Raw genomic sequence first — 12,831 nt, 5'->3', positions numbered from 1 at the left:
TATCAAGCAAAACCCCAAACTATTATACTCTTACGCGAAAAAGATGAATAAAAGAAGAATAGAAATAGGCCTTCTAAGAATTGAAGGGAGATTAACGAATGAAAAAAAGGAAATATGCAACATATTGGCAGAACGATATAAGAGAGAATTTACCCCTAGAATTGATAATGAAGATAATGATATAGAAGTAAGGGATGAAAATAGTGAATATTTAGCTGACATAGATATTAATGAAGCTGATATTGTGCAGGCTGTTAATGAAATTAAAAATAGGAGCTGATGCAGGGCCTGATGGTGTCCCTGCTATTTTGTTAAAGAAAGTAGTTCATTCTATCGCAAAGCCACTTGCAATATTATTAAGACAAAGTGTAGATACAGGCAAGATTTATGATGAGCACAAATTAGCATATATTACCCCTACTTTCAAAAGTGGATCAAGACTAGAGGCAAGTAATTATAGGCCTGTGAGTCTAACATCACATATTATGAAAGTGTATGAAAGGGTAATGAAGAAAAATATTATGAAACATTTAATAACAAATAATTTGTTTAATATAGGACAACATGGTTTCGTACCCGGAAAAAGTACACAAACCCAACTGTTAGTCCACCGTGAGAACATATACAAAAATATGAAAAGCGGAAATGAAACAGATGTGGTTTATCTAGACTTTGCAAAAGCTTTTGACAAGGTAGACCATAATATATTAGCGAAGAAAATTAGAAAACATAATATAGTGGATTAAGTAGGAAGATGGTTAAAAGAATTTTTACACAACAGAAAACAGATAGTTATTGCAAACGATGAGAAATCGGATGAAGCTAAGGTAATATCCGGTGTGCCACAAGGTATGGTGTTAGCTGCATTACTGTTTGTTATTATGATTGCAGACATAGACAGTAATGTTAAGGACTCGGTAGTGAGTAGTTTCGCCGATGACACAAGAATAAGTAGAGAAATTACTTGTGAGGAAAATAGGAACGTGCTACAAAGAGACCTTAACAAAGTATACGATTGGGCAGAGGTAAATAGGATGGTATTTAACTCTGATAAATTTGAATCAATAAATTATGGAGACAGAGAAGGAAAGCTATATGCATATAGGGGACCCAATAATGAGACAATCACAAATAAGGAAGCAGTTAAAGACCTTGGTGTGATGATGAATAGGAACATGTTATGCAATGATCAAATAGCAATTCTATTGGCAAAATGTAAAGCAAAAATGGGAATGTTGTTACGGCACTTCAAAACAAGAAAAGCTGAACACATGATTATGCTTTATAAAACATATGATGTTCGTAGTTCACTTTAATATTGCAATATGATATGGTATCCACACTATCAAAAGGATATTGCACAAATAGAGAGTGTACAAAGGTCCTTTACAGCTAGAATAGAAGAAGTTAAGGACCTTGACTACTGGGAAAGACTACAATCCTTAAAATTATATAGTCTAGAAAGGAGAAGAGAATGCTACATGATAATTCAGGCATGGGAACAGATAGAAGGAATAGCCGAAAACATCATGGAGCTAAAAATATCAGAAAGAGCAAGCAGAGGTAGATTAGTAGTGCCCAAAACTATACCAGGAAAAATAAGGAAAGCACACAGGACATCAATCCACTACGCACCAGCATCGATAATGCAGCGTCTATTCATTGCTTTGCCAGCTCATCTGAGGAATATATCAGGAGTGAGCATAGATGTGTTTAAGAATAAGCTCGACAAATATCTAAGCTGCATCCCAGACCATCCAAGATTGGAAGATGCAAAATATACCAGGAGATGTACTAGCAACTCTCTGGTAGACATTAAGAGGTGACTCACACTGAGGGACCTGGGGCAACCCGAACAAGATGTAAGGTCTGTAAGGTAAGGTAAGGTCTCTCTCTCTCTCTCTCTCTCTCTCTCTCTCTCTCTTGTCAGTGACTTTCATTTAACGGAACTGGGATCTTGATTGGTTCGTTTCTTTGTCAATTACTTTGCACGGTGATACGAATAATAAAGTATCTTTCTTTTCATTATGTTACTGCAAAGACGCAACTTGTATGTCAGTGCGTTATGGCTATGATAAATGCTCTTATGATCCTGTGTCTTCCAAAAAAAGAGTAGAAAGTAGGAACTTGTCAGTTTCCTTTTTATTATGTCCATTGGCAGGATCGAAATTCCGAAGCAACATTACCGGGCAGTACTTCTTCAACATTATTTTGTGCACTGGCAGTCCCGATGGATTTAAGTTATTAAAAAAATCTTGCGGATATTGATGATAATTTTCATCTTCTATTGTGTCTGAGCTGAAATATTCGCGACTTTCTCTGGGGAAGTTGTACAGAAATTATGTATGAAAAATCGTAAAGTAACTAAGTCTACGGGAATAACCAGCCTCGTTTCACGGCCAGAAACAGCTCCGTTTCAGGGAATCCCTTCTCACCCACCCCCTACAAAGGAGGGGGGTAGGTTGGATGAAACCCCATTACAAACCATCTTAAGGGTCCCCACCATAACCCTGCCAAGTTTCATGCCCATTTGACCAGCCGTTTGGACGTGATTGACAGACAGACAGACAGACAGACAGACAGACATTACGCCCATTATAGTATGATTAGTGACCTGCCGTTAACTTTATTCAGTTCGCCACACTGTGACTTATCTCTTTTCTATAGATACAATTAGGATATTATTCTCCTTTCTAAAAGTCTTCAGCCACTAAGATTATTCAGAGTAGACCGACATAGATCATCATTATATTGATCCCGTCAGAAGAAATCCTGTATGGCAGTCTTCTCTGAGTCGTAGGGAACTTCCATCATGAGATGATACTATTGGGTTAGACTCCGTTTTTCAATATTTATTTACCAAAGGCCAAAGTTTTCTGTACATTCTCAATTAGCAAGTCGGTGAAAATTTTATATTTTTCTCAGGATGCATGCAATTTTATCATTGGAAGCTCTGCGTCGTTCTTGGGCAAATACAGAGTCAAATAAATGATCAGTGTTTCAATTCTCACCACAGCTAGCGGTCGGGGCAAATTCATAACAGCTAAAACCTGCGGGACATAAACATTTGGCCGCAATGTGTTATCATGGTCCCCAGAATCAGGGATCGTAATTTTTTTATTATTATGTTTTGGCAAAGTGATAACCAATCTCTAATATGACAGTTGTATAACTGACTGCTTCAAGACAGTTTCACGTCGGCATTACTAGGAAAGTATCGGATACACATGGATATCGCTTCTCAGACGGTTCTCTGATGTAACTGGGGAATTTTGTCATTTAGATTGCGCTACTCGTGAACTGGTTAAACTGTTCCATATTTTGTAAGTCTTTATGCACTGTGTATTTTTTAACTTGGCTGTTATTGAGTTTGAGAGCTGTGTCAGAGTATTTGTTGAAAAGGGGGTATTTGTCTTTCATACCACTTCACTTATTCTCGGCTGCTTAAGTTGGTGATACCGCTGCCTCTTAGAAATCAAGCGTTTGGTGTGAAACCAAGAAAATAACCCTTTTTTACTTGTATTTGCCCAAGGGCAAGCAATAATCCTTCCCATTCCAATCAAGATATTGTGTCATTTATTTCTTCGGACACATGAAGAGTCTTCCACCCATCCGAAGAGGAGGGGCTCACCGATTCGGTTTCTAATTTTGTCACTACAATAGCTACTTTCAATAAACCGACGGCTTGTGTCATCGGTTGGTGCCTACTTGTAATCAGTTAAACAGAAGATAGGTAAATTCCCGAAAAAAAACTATGTAGTTTCTTATCAAGTTTTCAAAATGTTCAGTCTTCCTGAAAGTTTTTATTTGTTACATCCGAGGAGGCCGTTATGCTTTTTTCCATTTGTGTGATTGTTAACATGATTATGTAAATATTTTTTTGTTAAATTTTTATAACAGTTGGGACTAGTAAATACCAGTGAGTTACTAGATCCACATCTCTATATGGAACTGGGGGCTTGTGCCGTAGGTATTTCAGAACACTCTTGTTTATCTATTTATTATAGATAGTGTAAATGTTATAAATACTGTCTCAGTGTTTGTTATAAATATTCGTTTATTCTCAGCTTGACTAAATTTTAGAAGCTATTTTGAAACAATGAATGTGAGGTAGCCATGCAATGAAAATCATATATTCCCTTAGAATTTAATTTCATATTTATTTATAGAATAATGTACACAAGCCAGCCTGTGTTTAAATTGATACACGAGCTGACTACTTCAGAACTAAAAAGCTGGAATTGATTGTTTATTCTTTAGATTAATTTCCAGACTCCCAAAGAAAATGCAGCATGTAAACACTTGAAGATAATTTAGTTTCTTTGACGTATTTTCATCAGTTCTGATATGTTACCGAGTTATTAACTGTATGGGTGGGGGGTGGAATTATCTATTTCCGACGCCTCGAACTCAAAGGATCTCGAGTTCGTTGAGAGAATCGATTCCTGTGATAATTGCTGAGAGCTTATTCAGTTGGTCCTCGGGGTCGTCGTCCTTGGGGAAGAAGGAGAGGTCGAACTCGTCGATGTTCTTCCTGAGGTCCTCCTTGAAGCAGGCGTTGGTCCTGGTCTCCTTCTCGCACTCCATGGCCATCAGAAGGCGCTGCAGGTGGATGGGAAGGGGAGACCTGGGGTTTTGCAGGGGGAGGCAGTACTGGAAAAAATAAAGAAAAAAGACAAAGAAGTAAATTTTAAGATGAACATTTATCAGGGTCGGGGAAATTAGTAGTCAGGAAGCAAAATTGCGTTATTGCAGTGAATCCGAAATATAGACAGGTAAATATCTAAACACTGTTAGATTATATCAAGGATTTTAAGAGCGTATAAATGTGTTTTATACATATATATATATATATATATATATATATATATATATATATATGTGTGTGTGTGTGTGTGTGCGTGTGTGTGTGCGTGTGTGTAATAAATATATGCATACAAAAACACGCTTGTAAAGTGGTTATTCTTATCGCAAACTATTTCAACTTACCGACAAATCTCTGCAGTAGTATAACCCATCCACGAGATCTTTCCTGAAGTGTTCCCCAATGGTGAGATTCTTGTAATTGTTAACGATGTTGTTGAGATCCAGGTTCAGATATTCATCAACCTAGAAAACAGATGGGCGACAGTCAGTTCAAATTCACTATAATAGAATTTTCATTTAGCAGAGGCTACTTTTGATTTTCGTTTTTCTTCGACATTCTATTTTCAAAAAAAACTATCCCTCGTATTTAGAGCCTTTACAGGTTTCTAAATCTGAATATTAATAACTTTTAGTTCTCATAGGACGTTTAAATGACTATAAACTGTCACCAAGTTGTGTTTGGAAGCCAAACGAGTTTGCTTACATTTTCCGAGTTAATAAATTAACTCAAAAGTAAAAGTTTATGTAGTCAGTGTGAAAAAATATTTGATATTATATATAACTTATAGAATACAGTGAATTTATAAAGAACTTTAAAAGTCAAAAGCTGCTTAAACATTACATAATAATCATATATCCTAAAAGAAATTATTGTCTTCAGGGCATTCCACCTAGTATGTACAAGGCGTGATCCGACCTCCAGCGTCCTTGAGACTAATGCATAAATTGTAAATATCATATTCCTAATTTTAAAGTAAATTAAAACGCTCTTAAATCTACGGTTAAATAGAGCATTGTTTCACCAACGAAAATTGAAATAAATACGTTATATTTTATTAGAAATGCTTTTTATGTTATGTGTATCATTCACATTATTTATTTTTTACATTTTAGTTGTAGTAATTAAATCATAAATATCCTCTCCTAAAATTCTTGTATATTTAACTCAACGTGAAGCTCCTTTTTCAGAGCTTTCTAGGCTCTTGCCTAGGCCTTTCTGAACCCCCAACAAGAACAACAACAAAGTAGTTTGTAGGATTACCCCACGAGTAAGCGATAATATTTAAGGAAATAATTTTAAGAAAAGTATAGTAATCCTGAGCAAACAATTACCTCATTAAGAGGGGAACTACGCAGCCTACTTTGATCACTGGGAATTCAAGCATCAATTAGCTACGAATAATTATAGAGAAGATAGTTGGCATTATCTAATTAGCAATTCATTATTTTGAATTTAAGTGTTTATAATTTTAAGGAATTCATCATTACATCGCCCAGATACATCCCTAAGCCTTGTTAGTCCCCAATCAAAATGATTAACTTAATGTTCTTTATCATTATAAAAAAAACTGTTAATTTACTACTTTAATACTTCAATGAAGTTCTCTGTTTTATTAAATCTAGCATCTCGTTTGTAACAGGAATTACTCACATATCCAAGTTTGTGGAGTGTGCAGGTGTAGTTGCTTAGAGATGCTGTGATCTTGTTGACGGAATCCAAGAGGTAATATTTGTCAAAGAAAGGACCATCCTTTTGTGGCTGGACTTCTGATGCTTGCCGTTTCTGGAAGATCATTCAGTTATTGATAATGAAGATGGTTAGTTAGTTGTTTTAGTATGTTGGTAACACTTATATCTCTTATAATAGAATTCTTTAGAATTCATTCTTGCAAAATGTCCTACCTGTGAAAAGAAACGGATAGAGGAAACAGTCTAACATTCATTGTTACCTTTCTGTACTGGAATTGCTGATAGGAATGAGGCACGTAGGATTGTCCAGGATGCGTTGGGTGTCCTGGATGGCCTTGAAGTCCTGGATGTACTGGATGATAGGAGGGGAAGGGCACGTACTGGGATTCTCCTCCGAAGTGGAGAGGATGTCCCTGAGAAACAAACATTAGTTATGAAATGAAACGGAATCAGCAACCGTATTATATTTAAGTCTTTTTGTTTCCCTCTTTTTAAGAGGTTAAAGAAGAACGCTAAATGATATATCTATAATTCAGCCTATCCTGAAAAATTTTTATAGTCTCATTTGATGTTAGATTAATGAGATGATTATAAACTCTTACCAAGTGCGAATAGAGGGAGAAGTCAAGGCGATACAGATTGGAGACCGGAAGTTGTAGGCACTCTCGTTGGGCCCTACCAGCTCTGGCCAGGAAGTCGTAATAGGCCCTCTCCCCGAAACAGCTAGCCATGGTCTGTTTGGGAAACAGCAATTACATTTTTTTTGTGATCTTTCTACTTAATTTTAATATGGAGGTTACAAATTTTTTTAAAAAGGTCATAATGTTAAGTGAAAACTTCTCATGTATTTGTCAAAAAAAATGTTCTTCACATCTACTCCATTGATGACTTTAGTTTCATTTACATTTGGGAAATGACCATTGATTGCTTTTGCTAAATTTATGATTATTTCTCACAGAAAACAGTGACTAATCGTTGATTTCATCTGCTTTAATGATGAACAAGCAGGACTTCCCTCCTTACTACAGTATTAGCAGCCTTTGAAGTGATTTAACTTACCTTTGTGAAGCCGTACTTCTCGAAGAGTGCATCTTGGGCCGTGGTAATGACCACCACGACAGCTAAAACCAGAGTTTTGTACATTGTGCCTGCAACAAAAAGCAGCCACTGTCAGTTACGGAAGAGTCCTTTACCTTTTTCGAGCTAACTTCAAATGTCAGTTTTTTAGTCAGCTTTCTGACAGTTATTTCATTTGGCACAGTTAAGTAACCTGTTGTTCTCTGAGGTATTCCTAATTTATTTCTTGTATTTTAGCTATTCACTCTTCCATCATAGCTGGGAAGTCTGTTCATGAAGTTAAATAGGGAATGAGTACTTCAGGAACCAGCTCCATATCGTAGATGAACAAAATTTAGTTGTCATAGATCTATTCCCACAGGTTCATTATCCGTAGACTTTACTTTCGAAAAGAACTGGCAAAATGTTGTTTTAAGAGTCGTCTGTTTTATATATTTGAATTACGAAACATTTAAAAAAAGACAGGACTAATGGAAATGGAATTATACTAAAGTTGAAACATGGTCAATCGTAGCAATCCGATCTATAAACTAGAGTCTCACAGCACCCGGGAATTCTGGACTGTAACGTTACTGCTTCCTTACTCCAGCTTCACTAACCTTATCTTCCAGAGGAGGTGGTGGACTGACACGATGTACTGCTGTCACCTTCGTCTTTATATACACAATCTTGAATTAAAATAGAAAGAAGTTGTCCCACCCATTTGCCTATTGAACAAAGATCCTGTCCAAGGGCGATTTTAATCATTCAAGACTGAATCATTCACGATGCCATTATAGTAGCAATTATCTCTCTCTCTCTCTCTCTCTCTCTCTCTCTCGCAACTGTTTTCATATAGATGAAAACTTCCCATCATTACGAATTCGCTGTAAATCAAACAAACAAACAAATTCATAAATTGTGAGGAGTCACTAATGGTCCATTAGGATATTATGTGGTTTCAAAGCAAGCAGTTACCCAGGAGTGTTCCTCCTCCTTCAGAGGCAGATGACATTCTTGGAAAGAATTTGTGGTAACTTAATCTGACATTTTTTTCCTTGAAAGTATAATCTCTGAATTAAGCATAAAGGTAAATATTCCGTGATTATTGTTCCTCTTTCTGATACGTGGTAGTTTTAGACACACATCGCGAAGTTGTTATTCATGTAAGAGATACCAAAAAGATCTTTTGCTATAAAACAGGCGATGTGGAAAATATTATTTTTTCTGAGTTACAAGGCAGATGGGAACTACTTAATGCTGGGCCCGTTCCAATGGCAGTTTCAGTGTCTGCTGTCATTTAGTATTCTTTAAAGTAGGATTCTTGCTGTGAATTAGTCGTAACTGGTTACTTTCAACGTAGCCGTGACAGATTTGGGTACAAATTTTTTCAAATCTGCTGACTTCCACCTGGCTAACTGCAAACATGCCTTTCTGCGAGCTTTTTGTTTTTTGTATTTTCATTTTTGCCCCATCCCTGTTGATTGATTTACAATATATTGGCGTCGTTTGAGAACGTAATACGTACAGGTTCCATCTCCATTTCTTTCTTTGTAAAGACCCTGAACTTTTGCCACCAATACTGATAAATTTTGGCCATAGGTTGCTAAAATCTGTTAGAAAATGTGCTTAAATGACTGTGCCCTTATTTATAAACAACAAAGACATTGAAGGAAAAATTCAGTCATAGACTGTATTACACGATACAACAACTAGCATAGAATTGCCATGATTTTATTAGGTTGATGTAGATTACATTGCTCCCCACTGGGGACATCCTGGACAGGTATCTCCTCCTTTTACAGTCAAACAAAGATTGACATTTTGGCAGCAAGGTGACAAGACACCTCAGCTTTCTCATTGCTACTGAATTTTGTTATCTTCTGTAATAAGGTGCAAATTTTGCCTGCGTGACCTTTCATATCCGTCAGTCTTCTCAGTGTTTATGTTGTTTTTATTTTCATGAAAGATCAACCTACCTTATAAAAATTGTGAATGTATCTCGTTCTCTTCCCTTCGTTGATTAAGGTTGTTCATCTTTTGTCTCTCTGTTGAGTGGAATTTTATCAAAAGTAATTAATTCATCAGATGAGTGACCTGTTCTTGCCTCATCTCCAAATACTCTTTAATTTAGCCACAGGGTCGCTTCCTGTTATATTTACTATGGGAAGTATTATGACCACAGTTTCGTTGGGCTGTTATTCGTGGAGGCGCCATCCCCCCCCCCCGATGGACTTGCAGGTTGTCAATTAAGCCGCCTTGCTGCCTCTTAACCCTACGTTTGGTGTGCTGTGGGGTGAAAGTAGTACCACCAATTCGGTACAACATAACAATTCTTGATGTAATTCTGATTCAAACTAGGATATAATAGCTTTTTAAGAAAATAGGAGCATAATTGCTTTTCCATCAAACAGAATAAGGATTTAACGGCATCAAGGGAACAGTCGAATATTTTGCCAAATTACTCCTAACTCTAACGTACTATCGATTATGAAAGGCTAGACACTTGTCTTTCCTCATTTATAAAATCAGTAAATGTTTATTTTTAAGACCATTATCCTTGACAAAATAGCGTGTATAATTTAGATTTGTCTTGTACAACGTAATTGGAAAAAATTTCAATTTTAGAGTGGTTTTGTTCCTAAAAGGTACAACTTTTCATTTTGACAGTATTTAGAGCAAAACTAAAATTGGAATTCGGTGAGAGAGACAACTTAGGGTGGTTGTGTAAGACGCAGGTTAGCAGGTCTATATTGGGTTCCACATCTGCTATCAGAGATGAAATGTATCCTTATTTACTAACACAGCATTGTATTCCACGCTCCATCCACGACTATCTATCTAATATTCCCTGTGATTTCTCAAAGACTGCTGCAGATTTAAGATGCTGCTTTCAATAATATTATTTTGTTGATTATGTTGCAGCTCTACAATGATCTTGACGAAATTCAGCAGGGGCTCGAATTAGTTATATATGGTCGTCCAATGATCCGTGTCATTGAAATGGCGAGATCTTTGGGAATAGGCTTAGTGAAGCTCCAACCTTTGCAGTGGTAGATTCCCAGCTTAGAGTGGCAATGCTGGGTTTTATAGTTCTCTCTGGCACAGCTCTCCTGTGCATGTTGACATGGGAGGTAATGTTCTCCTTTCACAGATTGTTGTTGGTTTTCAATCGTCCTTTGTTTCCATTGGGACAGGCTACTGGAGACAGTAAAATAGATCTCGGCTCAATCCAGCAAAAAGAAGGTTTAAGAATTAGAGATATGACTTCAACTTACCGGAACGAGTTTTGGGAATTAGTCAAAGTAGTTTGGGACTTTGATATTAAATATAATGTAGCATGTATTTTTATGTTATATAAGATTTATAATCAGGTAAATTGCCATTATGTTGTAAAAATAATTTGCGTATGGATAACAGGCAAGATGTGAATGATAAGGGAGAAAAATATACGTAAAAGGAAAGCTGAAAAAAGAACTGAGATAAGACATAATTGCTTTACCACAGACTGTTCTTTTCTCTCTCCTTCCAAGTTTTGTATACGCTCCATGTTGTCACCTAAAGTAATTCCAGGAAGTTCCTGTGTTTGAAAACGATAGTTATCCATTCATCTCTAACGCGGTCCTTAGATGAATGCGGAATGCAGGTGATTGGTTTGACCTTTTGGACGGTACTTAATGACCCAAGGGTCATGACGTGCCGTCTGAACTCTCGTGTAACCATCTTTTATACATCTGTATGGGAACACTAATATCAATAATGGTAATAGTAATATTACTACAGTAGTAATGAATGGATACACCATCTTTGTCGGAGTTGGAACCTTGCATGATTTTGTGGCACGCATTGGCATGAACTCGGTCGTGCCAATGCGCTAACTAGTTGTAAACTCGCGTGAAGTGTTCGGAAAGTGCAAAGTTTTGGCACAAGTTTTTCGTGACCGGTTCGTTAACTATGCCCAATCTTTTCGTGAATTTGTCGCAAATAGTGCGGGACGTTGCGTGTTCACGACGAGTTTGACAGTAATTCACGACTACTGCGAAACAGTGTCGCTCGCGTCAGTGCGGGGTTATGGATAGCCACTTCTTGCCATTCCACAACTTTCCAGCGAACAGACGACATGACGAAGACAAAATAAATACAAGGAAGAGCAAAGTGCTCTTCAACAATGGCTAGAGCAGCTGCCAGGTATAGGCTTTTTCTCTTCTCTGCAACGACGGTATCTCTGGCATTCAGCATGTTGTCTATTCCACAGGCAATCCAAAAATGGAGCCAGGGGTGGGGAGGCCCCCTTTTTATATGGCGTGCCCAAATCTCCACGACGGCCTCCGAATTGCGCAAACTCGTCGGGCCAGTGCGGAAAGTGCGTAAACTTTGTGCGAACAGTGAGTAAACTATGCGTAAATACGTCGTGCCAGTTCGCGTCACTGTGGGCACTATTGGGCGCGCATTCGTAACCTATGCGTGAAGACTACGTGAAGTCGTCGTGAACATTGCGGGAACAGTGCGGGAGCCTCCCGGTGCGTGCCACCGAAATGACACGCATTGCCACTACACAGTTCGTGGCAATGCGTGCCACAAAATCGTGCAAGTGTCAGCCTTGCTTTAGTTATAAGGTCAACGGTGTATCCATTCAAAGGATAGCCTTCCTTCTTGAGGATTACACCACTGACCAATAAGACACCTGGCCAATGCTGTATCTGCTCAGCCGCAGAAGAGTTAGCTTATAATAAGCTAACCGTTTTTTTCTTCTTTTTTAGTGTTAATAATGTCGTTGTCATTTATTTTATATTCAACCGATTTACGGTACCCAAGTATTAGTCGCATCGAGCCCTATGTCTTTAAAAATATGTCTTACTTTGACACTTGAAAAGATCCTCCCATTTCAGTTTGGATAATCAGACCATTAGTTCTTCGGAGCAAATCTGTCCTTCCAACGAAGGTACGTAACTGAATGGGAACTGAAACGGAAAACGAACAAATAATGCACCGTGAGAGTAACAAATGAGAGGACTCCATATATTGTTTTTTTTTTCTTTCTTTTTACTACTAAAAGAATGGCCAAAAATATCTCTTAAAAATTATATATATTGTTAAAGGTTATAGTTTCCTTTCCGGAACCTTAAAGCCTTCTACTTGCATTAAGCGTTCTTTTGTCTATTTATGTTTATAGTTATGCTTATTATTAAAATAATTCTTCATAAATTTTCAAGCTTGCAGTAAATTGCTGTAATAAGGACTTCGGCCTTATTTGAATTTTAAAGTCCACTTTAATTTAACTGTATTTTGTTTACAGCTATAAATAAAAAGTTATACATAAAATGATGCAGGAAATGTGCGGTCAGTAGACACCAAAGTTCTCACAATTTTTACCATAAATAGCCGGAATGTTTGGTTCTTCCTTTGGGTAATTTTCCGGAGGTATAAGAAACAAAGATG

The 12,831-nt window shown here is 37.3% G+C and overlaps 1 protein-coding gene across 1 annotated transcript; it reads right to left on the bottom strand.

Annotated features, from left to right (window-relative positions):
* Positions 1 to 4,200: 4,200 nt before the first annotated feature.
* LOC135217156 (uncharacterized) lies at positions 4,201 to 8,056 on the bottom strand. The gene is made up of 7 exons (XM_064252875.1): positions 8,013 to 8,056; positions 7,396 to 7,484; positions 6,939 to 7,070; positions 6,597 to 6,749; positions 6,299 to 6,430; positions 4,990 to 5,109; positions 4,201 to 4,653 (listed from the first exon to the last, which is right to left on the bottom strand). The coding sequence occupies exons 2-7, from the start codon at positions 7,477 to 7,479 to the stop codon at positions 4,411 to 4,413; spliced, it is 864 nt and encodes a 287-aa protein (XP_064108945.1). The 5' UTR covers positions 7,480 to 7,484; positions 8,013 to 8,056; the 3' UTR covers positions 4,201 to 4,410.
* Between the last annotated feature and the right edge of the window lie 4,775 nt (positions 8,057 to 12,831).

The sequence above is a fragment of the Macrobrachium nipponense genome, chromosome 7 (genome assembly GCF_015104395.2).
Source record: "Macrobrachium nipponense isolate FS-2020 chromosome 7, ASM1510439v2, whole genome shotgun sequence".
Lineage (NCBI taxonomy): Eukaryota > Metazoa > Arthropoda > Malacostraca > Decapoda > Palaemonidae > Macrobrachium > Macrobrachium nipponense.
This window is presented reverse-complemented; position numbering and strand designations above follow the sequence as displayed.

What these genes read in the sequence shown, in the direction of transcription:
- LOC135217156 (XM_064252875.1), bottom strand. Translation starts at nt 7,479, where the DNA reads ATGTACAAAACTCTGGTTTTAGCTGTCGTGGTGGTCATTACCACGGCC. An exon ending in AGCAATTCCAGTACAGAAAG is followed by an intron (nt 6,431 to 6,596) that starts GTAACAATGAAT and finishes ATGATCTTCCAG; the next exon opens with AAACGGCAAGCATCAGAAGT. An exon ending in ACTACTGCAGAGATTTGTCG is followed by an intron (nt 4,654 to 4,989) that starts GTAAGTTGAAAT and finishes TATTTTTTCCAG; the next exon opens with TACTGCCTCCCCCTGCAAAA.